A 15,525-nucleotide genomic window follows, 5' to 3' on the forward strand; every position below is an offset into this window, starting at 1 on the left:
GGATTATCCAGACTGACACTCGTATGCGTTCTGCAGACAGAAATAAAGACGTCACACACCTCCAGGTTGAGTCGTTGTGGTCTCTTGTTTCTGGATAAGGTGTGATACCACTCTAACTGTCTTCTGTAGCGTCTGGTGTGGACGGGGCGTCTGCGGCGGGTGTCCTGGGACTCCAACGGACGGTTTAAGGGTGATGGAGATGAATCCGAGCTGCACAGCTGCAGGTCTCTGATGGAACAGGCGATGGACTTTGGAGCTGTTGAGACTTCAGACGCCTTGCGATGCATTTCCACACACATCAGACGCTCTTTAAAAGATCTGGGCTTTAAAGCTCCGGGGGTGACGTTTGAGGAACTGACAAACGGCGTCTTCCAAATCTTCACGGCTTTAACGAGCTGTCTGTGAGAGCGAGTGGTGGACAAGACGGAGCGATGTGGACGACGAAAGCGCGGAGTTTGTCTGACACATTCTGACTTTGGGTTCATGTTGTACACCTGTGTCACTGATCTCTGTTTAACACCTACGAACAATATAATCGCATCAACATCTAGAATATAAACACATCGTTAACATCTCTTTAATATCTCATTTATTTCTTTCAATGAGATTAAGCAGGGAGCGAATGGAAACTTTTGCTGAAGTCTCATCTGCATCTCCATCTGATCTCCTGAGCTACGAAGCAGAAGCTTTTCTCTGCATCATTTACGGAATAATGTAATATAAACACATCAAATGTAAATCATTATTCCTATACGAGCATATAAAACATCTCTCATACAATGGAATAATTGACATTAACAATCATATGAAGTATGTAGTGATTCACCTGGACTTCAGTTTGTTCAACAATGCGTCTGTTGATTCAGTAAATTTAAAACACGCTTCACACTGCGAGTCTTTGTATCAACGATTTCTGCCGTTGATTCAGTGAATCAATGCAACCGAATCACTCGAGTTTAAAACACGCTTCTGCTCAACACCGAGTCTGTTGATTCAGTGAATCGATTCAACCGAATCACTCGAGTTTAAAACACGCTTCTGCTCAACACCTAGTCTGTTGATTCAGTGAATCGATTCAACCGAATCACTCGAGTTTAAAACACGCTTCTGCTCAACACCTAGTCTGTTGATTCAGTGAATCGATTCAACCGAATCACTCGAGTTTAAAACACGCTTCTGCTCAACACCGAGTCTGTTGATTCAGTGAATCGATTCAACCGAATCACTCGAGTTTAAAACACGCTTCTGCTCAACACCGAGTCTGTTGATTCAGTGAATCGATTCAACCGAATCACTCGAGTTTAAAACACGCTTCTGCTCAACACCTAGTCTGTTGATTCAGTGAATCGATTCAACCGAATCACTCGAGTTTAAAACACGCTTCTGCTCAACACCTAGTCTGTTGATTCAGTGAATCGATTCAACCGAATCACTCGAGTTTAAAACACGCTTCTGCTCAACACCGAGTCTGTTGATTCAGTGAATCGATTCAACCGAATCACTCGAGTTTAAAACACGCTTCTGCTCAACACCGAGTCTGTTGATTCAGTGAATCGATTCAACCGAATCACTCGAGTTTAAAACACGCTTCTGCTCAACACCGAGTCTGTTGATTCAGTGAATCGATTCAACCGAATCACTCGAGTTTAAAACACGCTTCTGCTCAACACCGAGTCTGTTGATTCAGTGAATCGATTCAACCGAATCACTCGAGTTTAAAACACGCTTCTGCTCAACACCGAGTCTGTTGATTCAGTGAATCGATTCAACCGAATCACTCGAGTTTAAAACACGCTTCTGCGAATCAATGTAACCAAATCTCGCGAGTTTAAAACACCCGTTTGAATCGATCGTCTGATTCGTTCAAAATATTCGACGTCCACAAAGCAAGGGTGTGATATATTTGAGTTTTATTTCACTTTGTTAGATGCATGATGAAAAGATTTGTTAGGAAAAGATCAAACTGGCTGATTTTATTTTTCAAGCAATTAAATCACTTATGTTATGAAAAAGTTTAGTATGAATGAGTTAAAAGTTTTAATATATTCTCTGATAAAGTCTTTAGTAGGTACAGTTTTTTTTCCTGTAGACGTTATTCTGATAATAACAAATCATTTTATCTCTTTTGTACATGGAAAAGGTCCAAAGAACTGAAATTCGCACATAAATATCTGAAACAGTATTAAACAGTTGAAGCTAAAGATTCATAACCCAAAACAATAAAAACATTACAAGTAGATCATAACTTGACATAATCTGATTTGAAACAGACTTTTAAAACAGAGTTTAACAGTGAAAGTTGCCAGAGCAGCAAATAATGGTTTATTTTCTTTCAGGACGCAAGCTCTTTTAACAATAATTCATCATTTGCTTGGTGTGGAAATGCACATCTATGATATGTTCTATATTTCTCTGGTTTGATCGAGTGATGATTTGTGCTGAAGGCAGATAATATCAGTCCAGAATGAGCATCATCAACCTACAAATTAAACAAAACCAAAATGTTGTTAATGTGTACATTGGAAATGGATGACACAACAAAAGAGATTTTTTTATTTGAAGTGCTCGGTGTTTTTAAAGCTTCACTGTTGAATAACATCTTTATTTACCGTGGTGTATAGAGTATCAGACCCATGAATCCAGCGGCTGTGGTGTCCGTTCCACTAAACCCACCGCAGGTCTACTGGTCCTGATGAAAGGTCTCTTGTCATTTACACCCTACACCATTAAACACACACACACACGACGTCATCAGTGATTCTTCAGAGGGTCATTGCTACTATATGCATGAAGCATATTACTGAAAGTCCTTTAATATAAACACTTCCTAAAATTACAGTATTTATATTTTTCCTTTACAAACGTTTCTGCATAGACGGAATGAGTACGGATACAGCAGCAGTGTCCACCTGGAAAGATTCCCTCTCGATCATGTGACACGGAGCATGTCCCATCCTCTCCGTCTGATCCACGGGACAATATCCATCTGAATGACGCACACACACACACACACGCACACACACACACACACACACAGGTTTAATTGTAAAGCTCTTTTGAGGCTCACGAATGGACGCGTGTCATGTTGAAGAACACTGATGCTGCGTCACACGTGTGATGCTGACCTTGGTTTTTCTCCATCAATGGCAGTGTGATGTCATCGTTGCCTTGCTTCGTGTTCTTCTGTTTTTTCACGAGACCGGAGACGACCGGCTGAAACATCACATTAATATTCGTCGGCCGTGAGATTTAACGTCTGTGACTCTTGGTGAGCTTGGAAATGAAAGCACTTTTACCTTAAAGTGAGTTCTGCTCCAGCCGGCCTTACAGAGCGTCTGTCGCAGGTCTTTATAAGCCCAAACAGTCTGAAGAATGTGTGACGCTGCTTTGGTCTCGCGCGCTGATTGGCTGAAGAGTTGGAACACAAGCGAACATTCAGACATCAGAAGTGATGCTTTCTCATGCAGAATGACCTGTGATGTGATGTGACTTCACCTGGTTCTGTTGATGGACACCAGTTTCTGGATTCCCTGTCCCTGAATGAGAAAGCGAGCGTTCTCCAGGTTCTCCGAGACGATCTCCAGGATTGTGTTCAGAATGGCCACCACCGTGTCTCCCTCCAGGTTTTTGGCGGGTCGCTGTTGTCCGCAGGGCAGATTACTCACCAGATCCCTCATGGCGTAACTCCCTGATGAAGAGATGAAGATCACGTCATGTCCTTCTGATGGACGATGATGTGCTTGTTTCACAAAGTACGGGAACTTGTTTGACTTGATGTGTTTGAGAACGTGAACATGAATGTTGTCAGAAATACCGATCAGATCTTTGTTTTTGTGGTCGATGGCTAAGTTTCTCAGAGCGATGGCGATGGCCCGCACCACTTTATCAGCATCAGAGTGAAGCAGCTCCACCAGCACCGGCAGACCTTTCTCTTTACGCACCGTCGCTCGGATATAATTGGACCACTGAGAACATTAAGACACTTTCAAAAATGACATGTATGATTATACGGTGATGATTTAAAAACACCACTTCATATTACTCATGTGTAAAAAAAAAAACAATCACAAATTATTTCCAATAATGTCTGCGAACAGAACTGCTGTAGACACGAGAAAGCATTGGTGCACCAGAGACTGTGAAAAGACTGAACACGTGTGTGTCTGTGTGCGTGTGTGTGCGTGCGTATGTGTGCGTGCGTGCGTGCGTGTGTGTGCGTGCGTGTGTGTGTGTGCGTGCGTGCGTGTGTTCGTGTGTGTGCGTGCGTGTGCGCTCACAGCCCAGTGTCCCGCAGACAGGTTCTGAAGAGCTCCCGCTGCCGCCTCCAGCGTGTTATGGTTCTGACTGAGTTTGAGGAGCGACAGGTAGAGTCTCACCACCTCCGGCTGATAGAGAAGCTCTAGTCCTGCACAAACACACACACACACATGTCTCACTGTAGATGACAACGAGAGCTGTGAGTGACACACGCCGCACCTTTCATGGGTAAACTCCTCCTGTGAAGATCCACACAGCTGACCTTCTTCTCACTCACACCGTGTTTCCTGCCTGAGGAGTTACAACACACACACACACACACGCACACACACACACACACACACACACACACACACACACACACACACACACACACACACACACACACACACACCTTCAGTGTTGTGTTTCTGATTGTGTGTGTGTGTGTGTGTGTGTCTGCGTGTGTGTGTGTGTGTGCATGTGTCTACGTGTGTGCATGTGTCTACGTGTGTGCGCGTCTGCGTGGGTGCATGCGTGGGTGTGTGTCTGTGTGTGCGTGCGTCTGCGTGTGTGTGTGTGTTTGTGTTTGTTTGTTTTTGTAGTCAGTGATGAGATTTTGACAGAGACAGACTTACACTGATGGAACCACTCCTCTGCAGACGACAGCAGCAAACACACACACACACACACACACATACACACACACACACACACACACACACACACACACACACACACACACACACAATTTAACACAGTTGTTCATCAGCTGTTACACATCAACACAAACAAAACAACACAGAATTCTGCTGTAAAGATCTCTGTCTGACATCTGACCTTTAGTGCTCCGTCCACTGAAACAGTCCAGATCATCTTTCTTCTTATGATGAGCGGCTGATTTTGAGGTGTGATTGGCTGACTGCAGATGAAACTTCTCGGCTCCGGGCACCTCTTTGTGTGCGTGATAAGAGAGATTTCTCAAAATACACACACTGTTCTCCACCGACTGAAACACACACACACACACACATGAACACAACTTTAAACAACGTGAATCTCGCTGTCAAAACTGGTCAATTTCTCTTCACGCAAAACTGATTTTCTTATTTCCAGATCAATCACAGATGAGATCTCTTTAATGTCACAATTATTCCTGTAGACATCAATGAGATTTAATGGAGAGTAAAGGGAAACCTTTGCTTAAGTCTCATGTGTGTCTAGGATATTTCACCTGAAAGAAAAGCTTGAGAAACATGAGAAAGATGTGTCATTTTTGAACTCGTACTTTGTTATTGATGTCTCTCTTTGTGACGGCAGAGTAAAGCGCGTGCAGCAGAGCGTCCACGAGTCCGTCACATTCCCTCAGTCTCTGTCGAGCTTCAGCTCCGTCTGAACTCACGTTCCTGTAAACACAAGACAGTCTGAGAGGAAAAATCATCTCGCAGAAAACATCTGACAGAAGAATCTGAGCTCCAGCGTCACCTCAGACATCCCGACGTGTTCTTGAAGACCGTGTTCCACTCCGGGTCTCCGGGTCGGGCGGGGTCGTTGGGGTCGCCCCTTAAACCCGAGTGAGGAATGATGATCTCATCGGTCAGCGTCTGCAGGCCGTGATTGATGACGATCATCTTCAGAGGTTCATGTGATGAGAGATTCCACAGCGTTCCTGAAACACAGTATGAACACCATCACATTCAGAGAGAACGTGTGTCTGGAATACTCCATCCTGATTGGTGACCACAGATACCGCTCCAATAGTTTGTATAACGCTGGCCAATCTGTCTACAGTTCAGTGTGAAACCATGTCGGACCATCTAGCATCCAATAAACTTTAATAACCTAAATGGTATTTACGGTATTTAAATAATAAAAAAGATTATTAAATAAATATTTACTAACATTTTATTGAAACATTTCTTTAAAAATATATTTAATCAAATAAATGTTTAATTTAATTTAATTTATTTACTGTTTTAATTATTTAAATTGAATTTAAAGTAGAAAGGTTGTAGGATTCCAATAAATGTAAAACTAAGAAATGTCATGTATATGTAAAGAACAAAAAAGTTGAATATTATGTTAACTATATATACACAGTACATATATTTATAAATGGGAAGTTGACAGACGAATATGCAAATTTGTCCTACAGAGTAATAACAAAAATGTACAATGAAGATAAATCTCGCTTATGCTATTTTATATTATACATATAAATATGAATCATTTAAAACATTATCATATTAACAGTTTGTTTTCTAAATGTTCTACATGTTCAATTTATTCGTCAACTTCCCATATATACTGTATATATGTATATCTATAATAAAAAATGGCGGTCTCCTTCTGTAGGTTCGTGTCTCCTTCATCCACAATAGAATCACTTACACTCGCTCACTCATATTTCACGTCCATGTTTTTGTTTTTTATGGGTAGTAGTTTAGTGTAATAAGCAGAATTGTGTATGCATGATTTTTTTTCTCACCTGTGACCAGCTCTCTGACATCCACGTCGTTGGATCTCCTGAGGAGTCTCAGGAGAGCGGGAATGCCGTCAGAATTCTTAATGGCCACCTTGTTGAAATTGTCCCTGCCGAAGGAGATGTTCCGCAGCGCGCCACAGGCCTTCCGGTGGACTTCAGGTTTGGGGTGATCGAGAAGACCCACCAGGACCGGGATGCCCCTCAGCTGACGCACCTCCTGTTTGACTTGATCGTTCTCGTAACAGAGATGCTGGAGATACGCGGCGGCGTTCGATTTCACCGGATCCACGGGGTGACTCAACATGGCGATGACCTCCCTCAGGTTTGGGTCTCTCCAGCGCGGGTCTTTGCGGAGGGTGTCCAGACTCACCATGCTGGCGCGCTTCTGCGGTAAAAGCGTCCTGTAGAGATCCGAGAAATACGGGTGAGCCAGCGGAGCGAGGAGATCGTCCACACTGAGGTCCAGACTCGGTCTCATATGAAGAGTCCCAGCGAGGATGGGATGGCTGACCGTGGGCACGGCGCCGTCCTGCTGGCCTTTAGGTGAGCTGTTACAGGTGGGCAGCGTGCGTCCTCCTCGAGTCAGTCCGTCCCGCTGCAGAGGCAGCGTGTAACAGTTCTCGGCCAAATAGTTTCTGCCGGGCAGGTTGGTAAACGGGTGGTACGGGAATCTGGGCAGAACGCCGCTGTGATCGTCCTCACTGGAGGGGTCAGAGGTCACGCAGGACTCGGGGTCAGGAAGGGTAACCGTAGCAGGTCGAGCTTCTTTCTCGCTCGGGACATCTGGACGCGGAGCTTCATCTGGATTCTGATCATCTGGACATGATGTCTGACAGTCCTCCAAACCTTCCGATGAGCCGTCCTACAGAAGACATTCATCTGAACATCAGAAACATTCACTGTTTGCTGGATCACAACTATTTCTACATCACTCATTTCTCATCAAATTCTTCTCAAATTGCTCAGGAGAAATAAATGAGTAGTACGAAAGTGGTTTGTAGACCTTCAGGACGTGTTCATGAGAGCTGCTGGTGCTCGGCGGGGTTGACTCTGAATCTGGACTGGAGGATTTCTCCGTCCCGATCCCAGAACTCTCCGTCTTCAGAAACAAGACCATAAATCAACTTTAACCAGAAGTGAAATCCAAAATACATCTTCATGTTTCGTTTTAAATTCTGGCTTCGTGAGTTCATTGTGAGAATGACAGAAGACAGAAAGCTCACGTGAGTTTCAATGATGGGCGTGGACACGTCTGTCGTCTCGTCAGCTGTCTGAGGTTCTTCTGTCTGATCTTTGGGGTCTTCATCTGCCGGCGGCTCCTCGTGGTCCGGCTTCTATTAAACCAAACACCAGTGTTTATCATCTGTTTAGCATGTTTGAAGCGTGTTTCTCATTTACACACGAACACATCATCAATGACACACTTAAGAAATCCCCTTCTTGAGATGTGACTCGGTGGTTTTTTACCATTTCCTGAAAAACTGTGAATTTGGACATACAGGGTTTCGGAAGGACGGCAACGATGTTATAGTAACTATTATACTCTTGAAAATACTACAGTAAATAAACGAAACTAAAGTTAACTGTGGTAAACCACAACTCGTTCAAAAACACAATCATATATACTGTGCTCAGGTGCCAAATGCTACAGTGTTCTCCAGGCGGGTAGATTCAAAATGCGTCTGTGTCATCTCTTCTGACAATCAATATGATTTTCTTTGATATTTTGTTATCATGACATTATTGTACTAAATGTAAATGTAATTTTTTGGGGGGGGGTCAGTGTGATTCTGATCCACTGCAAATGTACAGAATGAGGCATTTCTCTGAATATCTTTAAAGCATGTCTGTATCTGGAACACTTGAAATGCATCGATGCAGAAGGATAGACGTGACGCCATGGAAACGAGAATCAGTTTTAAAGAGTTCCTCATGACTGTCATTTATTCTGCAAACATCACATCTCTCCTCAACATGTGAGATGATGCTCAGACATCAGAATAAATAACGAGTCAATGACCCTAACCCTAAAGGATTTAATGTGAATTAATGAATGCATATAAAAACAACCATTGCACATTCACACATTATATTTCAACCTGCCATTGCTATCACTGATAACATGAATAATATTAAGAATCATTTAACGCTTAACATGTGTTTATACCCATTAAAGTCTCATCGTGTGATGTATTCTGGGAAAAATGAAGGATGGGACTTGACTTTTACTGGAGGATGAAGAGGACCAGATGACATCAAGCAAAAAGGAATGAGACGTTTTCTGTAGAACGACACGGATTAAAAACACGAACAGCATCCAGTTTAATGTCTGGTGTGTTTTGCTCATGTGAACTTTAGTGGCTCACGGGTTTGTGTCTACACACGGGCTGATCCACACAGTTTATAACCTTCTCGTGCTCATTACGTCATGTGAACGGACACTGAAAACAGACGGATCCACCCGTCAAACTGCATCGGCATCAGTCATTCCTGCACATGCTCAGTCTCTCTGAGACGTGCAGTTTAACGCTCAGTGCATCACATGAAGCTCAAGGGCAACCGCGAGAGCCGTCACAAACACAAGTAGGACACATGTATCACACAGGCAAACTTCAGTGGCGACCGCATGCGCTCACACTCGGCCTGCAGCTGCGGCGGATCAGACGGATGCCAGTTGAGTAGTGGTGCATCCATCTGCGATATGAACAGCAGCCACATCACACCACAATACAGCAGAGCGGCAGCAGCCATGCAGCGCTGCAGTCAGACAGCACATGTGTGTGTTATTCTATCATCTGCACGCACACACACACACACACACACACACAGCAGCAGCAGCGCATGAAAAGATCCAGAGAGAGCGCATGAGCCCAGCCCCTCACATTCACCAGAGCTGCATGACTGCATGCTGCAGACGCAGAGAAACTGCACTCACCTCCTTCACCTCTGCAGGCATCGCTCCTGCTGCTCCTCAACGGCGTCTCGGGATTTCTCTCTCTCTCTTCGCCGCAGCTCACACACGAGCAGTCATCCTTCCTCACAGCTCATGCGACCACATGCACTAGATCATCCTCACTCGCATGCACGCCCCCAGACTCACACACGCACGCACACTCAGAGCGCTGCAATAGCTGCTGAATCAACAGCACAATGATCCAGAAACGCTCCTCACAGCCCAGCAGATCTCATTCAGTAAACATCCTCATTACCGCTAATTCAACAGCAACCGCAGAGGACGACACATGAGAGCGCTCCAAATCCACCAGCATCCACACTCATCTGATCTCACAGAGAGAGAGAGAGAGAGAGAGAGAGTGAAGGACAGATGAAATACCCTGCTGACGAGAGTGTTACGGCTCGACTCACAATGATGTTGCTTTAAAGGAAAAGCTTCAGTAAGTGAGTTCTGGAGAACTTACATCAACACCTAAACAAATGATTTACTCAATTTTTGCTAGATGTCTGCTAGTCCTGTGTAAATAAGACAAAAAACAAACACCATAGCACTCCTGTAGCCAATCAGCAATTGGGGGCGTGTTCACTTATAATGGGGCGGAGTGTGTGGTGTGTTCGATTTCATGTGGCGCCGCAAGAACTGACATCACATTACAGCAAGAGCGAGTTGAAAAATCATACACAGGAGGAATCGCTCTCGCTGTACTTTGATGATGACTTTCATTTTGAGGGCGGAGCAATAAAGGGGAGGGGGTCTTTTAGAAATCACGTACTGCACCTTTAATCTGAGGATTAGAAATGTTAAGCATACTGTCAAAAACATATGAGATATGTGACAGCACCCTATCAAACAATAGAGTTTTTCTCGATTGCTTTAATCTCTTGAATTATGGCTCCTTTTCTCTGAACTCTAAACGCAACTCCATAGCTTCTCACCCAATTCCCTCAACATCCTATTTTCGGGTCAAAATGAAGCTCTCCTCTCAAAACCATTCAAACTTGCTGAAAAGTCACAGTCTTAGACACTGGTGAGATCACTTCAGAACACTGAGCTGTCAAATGACTGTATTCAAAACACCGTTACTAAACCTCATCCTCTGCACCTTTGGCCCAATTTCATCACAGGATACGTTAGCAATTTCTTGGTCTTCTGACAAAATACTTGTTTGCAAAAATACAGAACATGTAAAAGAAATGCCACAAATAAACTTGACAATCATAAATTTGAGGGTGTACACATGCTACAGTTTACTGGATACAGAATATAGTGAAATGTCTCTCATATTATACTGAATGTTTAAGTATAAAGCCCTGTGGATCATTCTAGGATGGATGAGCTCCTGTCGATATGATCCTGAGATCATTTTTGTGTGTTTACTGATGGATAGAAGTGTGCTATTTGACTTTACATCTTGACACTTCAGTTTGTGTTTTCTGAATGAGAACATGGTTAAACCTTTGCAAGATGAGGATGTTTGTGTTTGGGGTTTGTACAAGTTGGTGTATTTTGTGTTTTAGAAATCGAGAAAAACTGTAATTCAACAGCAGAAAACTATTACTAACAGAACACACATTAATCCCATGTCTACTGTACAGAGGTTTAGATTAACACACGATCTACAAACATGAGAGTGAGCTCACCAGCACAGACGTAATCCCATCACCACCACCGGCGTCTCTCAGGTTAAGAAATAACATAATTTCTCTGTGTGAGAGAGAGATTCACGGCTCTTCCTTCTGATAAAACACAAAAAAGAACCATCCAAACACTCTGGAGAAGACCTCATATAAAAACCATGTGACGTAAACAGATGTTTATATTTGCACTACTGAGCTGTGTGTGTGTGTGCAGATGAGAGAAACCTCCACGCTCGACCTGATTTTGCCAAGTGGTTGATGTCCTCAGGACAACATTTTTATGAATAAAACCTAAACCCACACCAAAGCCCAACCCAAACCATAACTTAAATGATAAGTGAAAAACATGGTCTAGAAGGATCTAATCCTGGTTGGAAGATTAAACTTAAAGTAAACTGTAAACTTATTTCTGATTGGTTGATTTAAATGTTGTCCCGGGGTCAACATGATGTTGTCCTAAGGACATCAACCACTTGGCACAAACAGGAGAGCCAAACCTCCACACGTAAAACAAGACAAGTACAGTATATTTATATTCTTACAGAAATGAGAGGATGATCAGGCTTGTGTACGTACACGATACTGGGATCTCCGTCTGAAGAACCCGTTCCATCTTCACACTGAACGAAAGATTCTTCCAAATAAAACCTCCTAACAAACCGTTCTTCTACTCAAGGTCTTCTATGAGTTAGAAGTGTTATTCACCAGAACCAGTTTAACATCAACACCATACACAGATTTCACAACCCAGTTGACTTGATTAACTAATAACTACTCATAAACCACAGTAGCACTAGACAGGTAAATATCATTGAAATATGGGCGGACGGAGATGAATGACAAATATAACTGTATATGTGTCCTACGATGTCACAGCAAAAAAAAAAAAAATGTTCATAATATATTATTTTATCATTTAAGGCGGGGTGTCCGATTTCTCTTAGCTGTTGTTGATGTTCAAATCACCAAAACAAACACACCCGTACCCCCATCTGTCGCTTTGGTCAGCGCTCGGCTAATGTCCGTCCTGTGCACTGTGTGATTGGCTACAAGGTTGTTTTGGTACTCGGCCCGACTCAGTTGTCTAAAGCGTAATTCAGAAATCGGTTACCCCGCCTTTAATATTATTATACAAAATAGCATTAGAGAGATTTACCTTCACTTTTAGTTTTTTTTTCCTGTCACGCCACAGGACACATTTACATTTGTCAACTACCCATATACCACATATCTTAGATCAAAAAATACAGTAAATGCCCTGAATACATTCTTTTGAAAACAAAAAAATATCTACATACAAATAGAGAAAGAATCAATAAAGGGAATTACGTCATCTTTACAGGTTTCCAACATCTGAAGATCGACTGGATGTCACGAGTTACATGTACACTGGTCTCTAAACACACACTCTCTCTCTCTCTCTCTCTCTCTCTCTCTCTCAGGACTCAGTGTTCGTCTCTTGACCGTCTCTCATCTCGGAGGTAGTGATGAATGGTAAAGTTGTGTGTGGTCCGCACACAAGCTGCGCTTGTGTGTGGAAGCGCAGCTGTGGAAGTGTGGAGATGTGACTGACGCTCCAGTGAGTGATAGAGTGACGGTGAGAGAGATCGACTGAAGTGCAGCGGCGAGACGGCGGTCCGGTGGCCGAGCGAGCATGATGAAGAGAGATGTGACCTGCTTCCGTAACCGTACGCGGCGCTGCTCAGGAGAAACTCCCGTGAGCCGTAGGCCGGAGGGGGTGGGACCGCGACACGACCCTGGGAAATCCGTCTGCGCGCTGCGTCTGCTGGGAGTGTCGTAGATGGTTTTCTCATCGCGCTCCTGGATGGAGCTCATGGTCGGTTTGGGGAGGCTGTCGAAGCGAACGGGCGACGGTTCACGATGAACGCCCATAAACACTGGACTCCGCCGCATGCCAACCACACCTCTGGACAGATTCCCATCCTGAGGAGACATCAGACCTCGCTGGATGACATCAGCCGGACGGAGCAGACTGTCGTACGACAGACTACTGACTCGACTGCCGAGATTGAGCGCTTCTGTCCGCTGGCTGCACATCTGAACTCTGGCTTCATGACGGCTGTCGCGTTTCAGACTCAGCGAGCACGGCGTGTTCAGAGAGTTTATCAGGCGTGTGTTTGACTGCAGACGCTGAGCTGAGATGATCTGATGCTCTTCATGTTCTTCAGTCACCAGCGGCTTCAGTTCTTCATCTCTCTTCACGATCTACATCAACACATGAAGGAAAGAATCATCTTTGGAATGGATTGTGAAGAAAGGATTGTATCGATGTGTGTGTGTGGTCACCTGATCTCTGGGAATCTGACAGAACGCAGGCGCGCCGGGCGAGTCTGAGGTTTGATGGGCATTTGTTGGGTGTCCCGAAGGCATCACAGCCCTGGACAGGAGCAAACGCTCTATAAACATAGATTCAAATGAATGGACGAGTCGTTCAGCTCAACAGATTCAACACGGTTCACTTCATTCACAAACCTTTGAGAGCAGCCAAATGATTCTTCAGCAGAACCGGATCGGGTTTACGAGGCAGAGGAGGCGGACTGATGTCTGGAACATCTGGAACTCCTTCTAAAGACTGACACAGACGAACAAACATTAAAAGTCCAGTCGAGATTCTCTCTGGAAAATAAACAACTTACAAACTACACTGATATACTTGTATAGTGATATAAATGTATAGTGCGTGTTTTCAGTCAACACACACTCTCAACAAAACTGAATCCATATAACTGCGAGTGTGTCTTTAAAATCTGGAACATTTGACTTTGTCTGTCTGAAAGGTTCTGCGCTGAATTGAGCTTTACGGTCAATGTCAATTTGATTTATATAGCACTATTAAAACGACACATGTCGACCAATGTGCTTTACATCATCGCCGTATACAACAAAAACCAACACCTATGAAAATAATCGTCAACAATAATAATAATAATAATAAAACTTCACATTAAGAATACGCCATGGCAAACAAGTGTGTCTTTAGTTTCCCTAACATCCCTAACATGATAGCACACATACATCTGGCATGCATCTATTTGACATCCGCACAACATCGTTTGCTCATCTGCAATACGTCTCGGAGACGTCTGCTGTCTATAAGATGTACAACAGCTCTTTCTAAGATGTTTTTACACAGCGGATGTTTTCCAGATCTTTAGCAGACGTCTTACAGATGCACCTGTGCTAGCTGGGTTGGCGCTACTACTGCAAACGCACGATCCCCTTTCTGGCTTAACTTGGTCCTTGGAATCTCAGTGTTCTCCCAGTCTGATATTCAATGAGCAGAGCTGATAAATAAGCGGGTGCAAGGCCAAACAATGCTTTATACACCAATAAAAGAAGCTTTACTGTCAGTATTTCTCTCTGGACGCTGTTGTCAGGGCTCTGGTCATGGGACTCTGGTGGTGGTAAAGGCGGCTGTATGTGAAGCGGAAATGTATCCCGAAGTTTTCCAGCATATCTGCCGTTAAAAGGACAGAACAGACAGCAATGAACAAATTCACAGAACATCACGACACGAGAAGGTTTTTGCTAAACTGTTGCGATGATGTCATTCTGGTGCTCACCTGGGAGTGATGGGTGTGAAGAGAACAAACTGCACGTTGCCGAAGCAGCCGCGTGTAAACGGATTGACGCCACCGTGGAACTTTCCAGTCACCTGTAATGATGTCAGACGTGTCAGGAGGAGTGCTTCGCCATCATCTGCTGCAGGTCTCTCACAGCGTCTCTCACCTGTTCGCTGGTCGTGCGACCTCTGGCCACCAGCACCAGGTGAAAACACGTCAGACCCGCCACAGGAATGAAGAATAAAGCCGACACGCTCACCACCGCCAGTCTGAAGATTGAGTTAAGCTTCTCTGTCAGTGTAAATGCATCACGACGCACACAGAGGTGAATAAAGATACGTTACAGCAGCGTGCAGCTGCCACAAATTCTCCCGATGATCCAGAACATACAGGAGACCACCAGAGAAAACCCCCAGCACATGAAGACTGAGAGACAGCAGGAAGAGCAGGAAGAAACGATAGTTGCGTCTGCCGATGCAGTTGTTCACCCACGGACAGTGATGATCAAAGTCCTGATGATGTACAGACGAGTACACAAGTGTTCATGAGAAACTGCATGTCTCTCTCTCTCTCTCTCTCTCTCTCTCTCTCTCTCTCTCTCTCTCTCTCTCTCTCTCTCTCTCTCTC

General features: G+C 44.1%; 3 protein-coding genes across 4 annotated transcripts in view; 1 reads left to right on the forward strand and 2 right to left on the reverse strand.

The window, feature by feature from the left end:
- Positions 1 to 15,525, forward strand: part of LOC130546079 (uncharacterized) — a 54,759-nt gene that overhangs the window by 11,928 nt on the left and 27,306 nt on the right. The window lies entirely within an intron of this gene.
- On the reverse strand, positions 1,904 to 10,064 carry arvcfa (ARVCF delta catenin family member a). Of its 2 annotated transcripts, none has more exons than XM_057321139.1 (17): positions 9,931 to 10,064; positions 7,945 to 8,055; positions 7,725 to 7,820; positions 6,725 to 7,583; positions 5,722 to 5,905; positions 5,525 to 5,642; positions 5,077 to 5,245; positions 4,875 to 4,892; positions 4,477 to 4,548; positions 4,278 to 4,405; positions 3,815 to 3,965; positions 3,496 to 3,688; positions 3,297 to 3,408; positions 3,126 to 3,213; positions 2,910 to 2,986; positions 2,610 to 2,718; positions 1,904 to 2,479 (listed from the first exon to the last, which is right to left on the reverse strand). In XM_057321139.1, the coding sequence occupies exons 1-16, from the start codon at positions 9,988 to 9,990 to the stop codon at positions 2,626 to 2,628; spliced, it is 2,529 nt and encodes an 842-aa protein (XP_057177122.1). In that variant the 5' UTR covers positions 9,991 to 10,064; the 3' UTR covers positions 1,904 to 2,479; positions 2,610 to 2,625. The 2 variants fall into 2 exon arrangements, with proteins under 2 accessions (XP_057177122.1, XP_057177123.1); XM_057321140.1 differs by having other exon boundaries at positions 9,657 to 9,992.
- The window catches only part of zdhhc8a (zinc finger DHHC-type palmitoyltransferase 8a), an 11,191-nt gene continuing 5,551 nt past the window's right edge, over positions 9,886 to 15,525 (reverse strand). The window contains 10 exon segments of the mRNA XM_057321142.1: positions 9,886 to 10,000; positions 11,318 to 11,413; positions 11,891 to 13,050; positions 13,052 to 13,540; positions 13,622 to 13,731; positions 13,808 to 13,907; positions 14,681 to 14,792; positions 14,899 to 14,990; positions 15,065 to 15,167; positions 15,238 to 15,410. Of these exon segments, the coding sequence (XP_057177125.1) occupies positions 12,760 to 13,050; positions 13,052 to 13,540; positions 13,622 to 13,731; positions 13,808 to 13,907; positions 14,681 to 14,792; positions 14,899 to 14,990; positions 15,065 to 15,167; positions 15,238 to 15,410 (1,470 nt within the window). The 3' untranslated portion in view covers positions 9,886 to 10,000; positions 11,318 to 11,413; positions 11,891 to 12,759.

The sequence above is a fragment of the Triplophysa rosa genome, linkage group LG22 (assembly GCF_024868665.1).
Source record: "Triplophysa rosa linkage group LG22, Trosa_1v2, whole genome shotgun sequence".
NCBI classification, from domain to species: Eukaryota; Metazoa; Chordata; class Actinopteri; order Cypriniformes; family Nemacheilidae; genus Triplophysa; species Triplophysa rosa.

Coding starts and splice junctions, on each gene's coding strand:
- arvcfa (XM_057321139.1), bottom strand. CDS start 9,990: ATGCTGGTGGATTTGGAGCGCTCTCATGTGTCGTCCTCTGCGGTTGCT. Junction 8,056..9,930: donor CGGTTGCTGTTGAATTAGCG/GTAATGAGGATG, acceptor TTGGTTTAATAG/AAGCCGGACCACGAGGAGCC. Junction 3,689..3,814: donor CAAAAACAAAGATCTGATCG/GTATTTCTGACA, acceptor TCTCTTCATCAG/GGAGTTACGCCATGAGGGAT.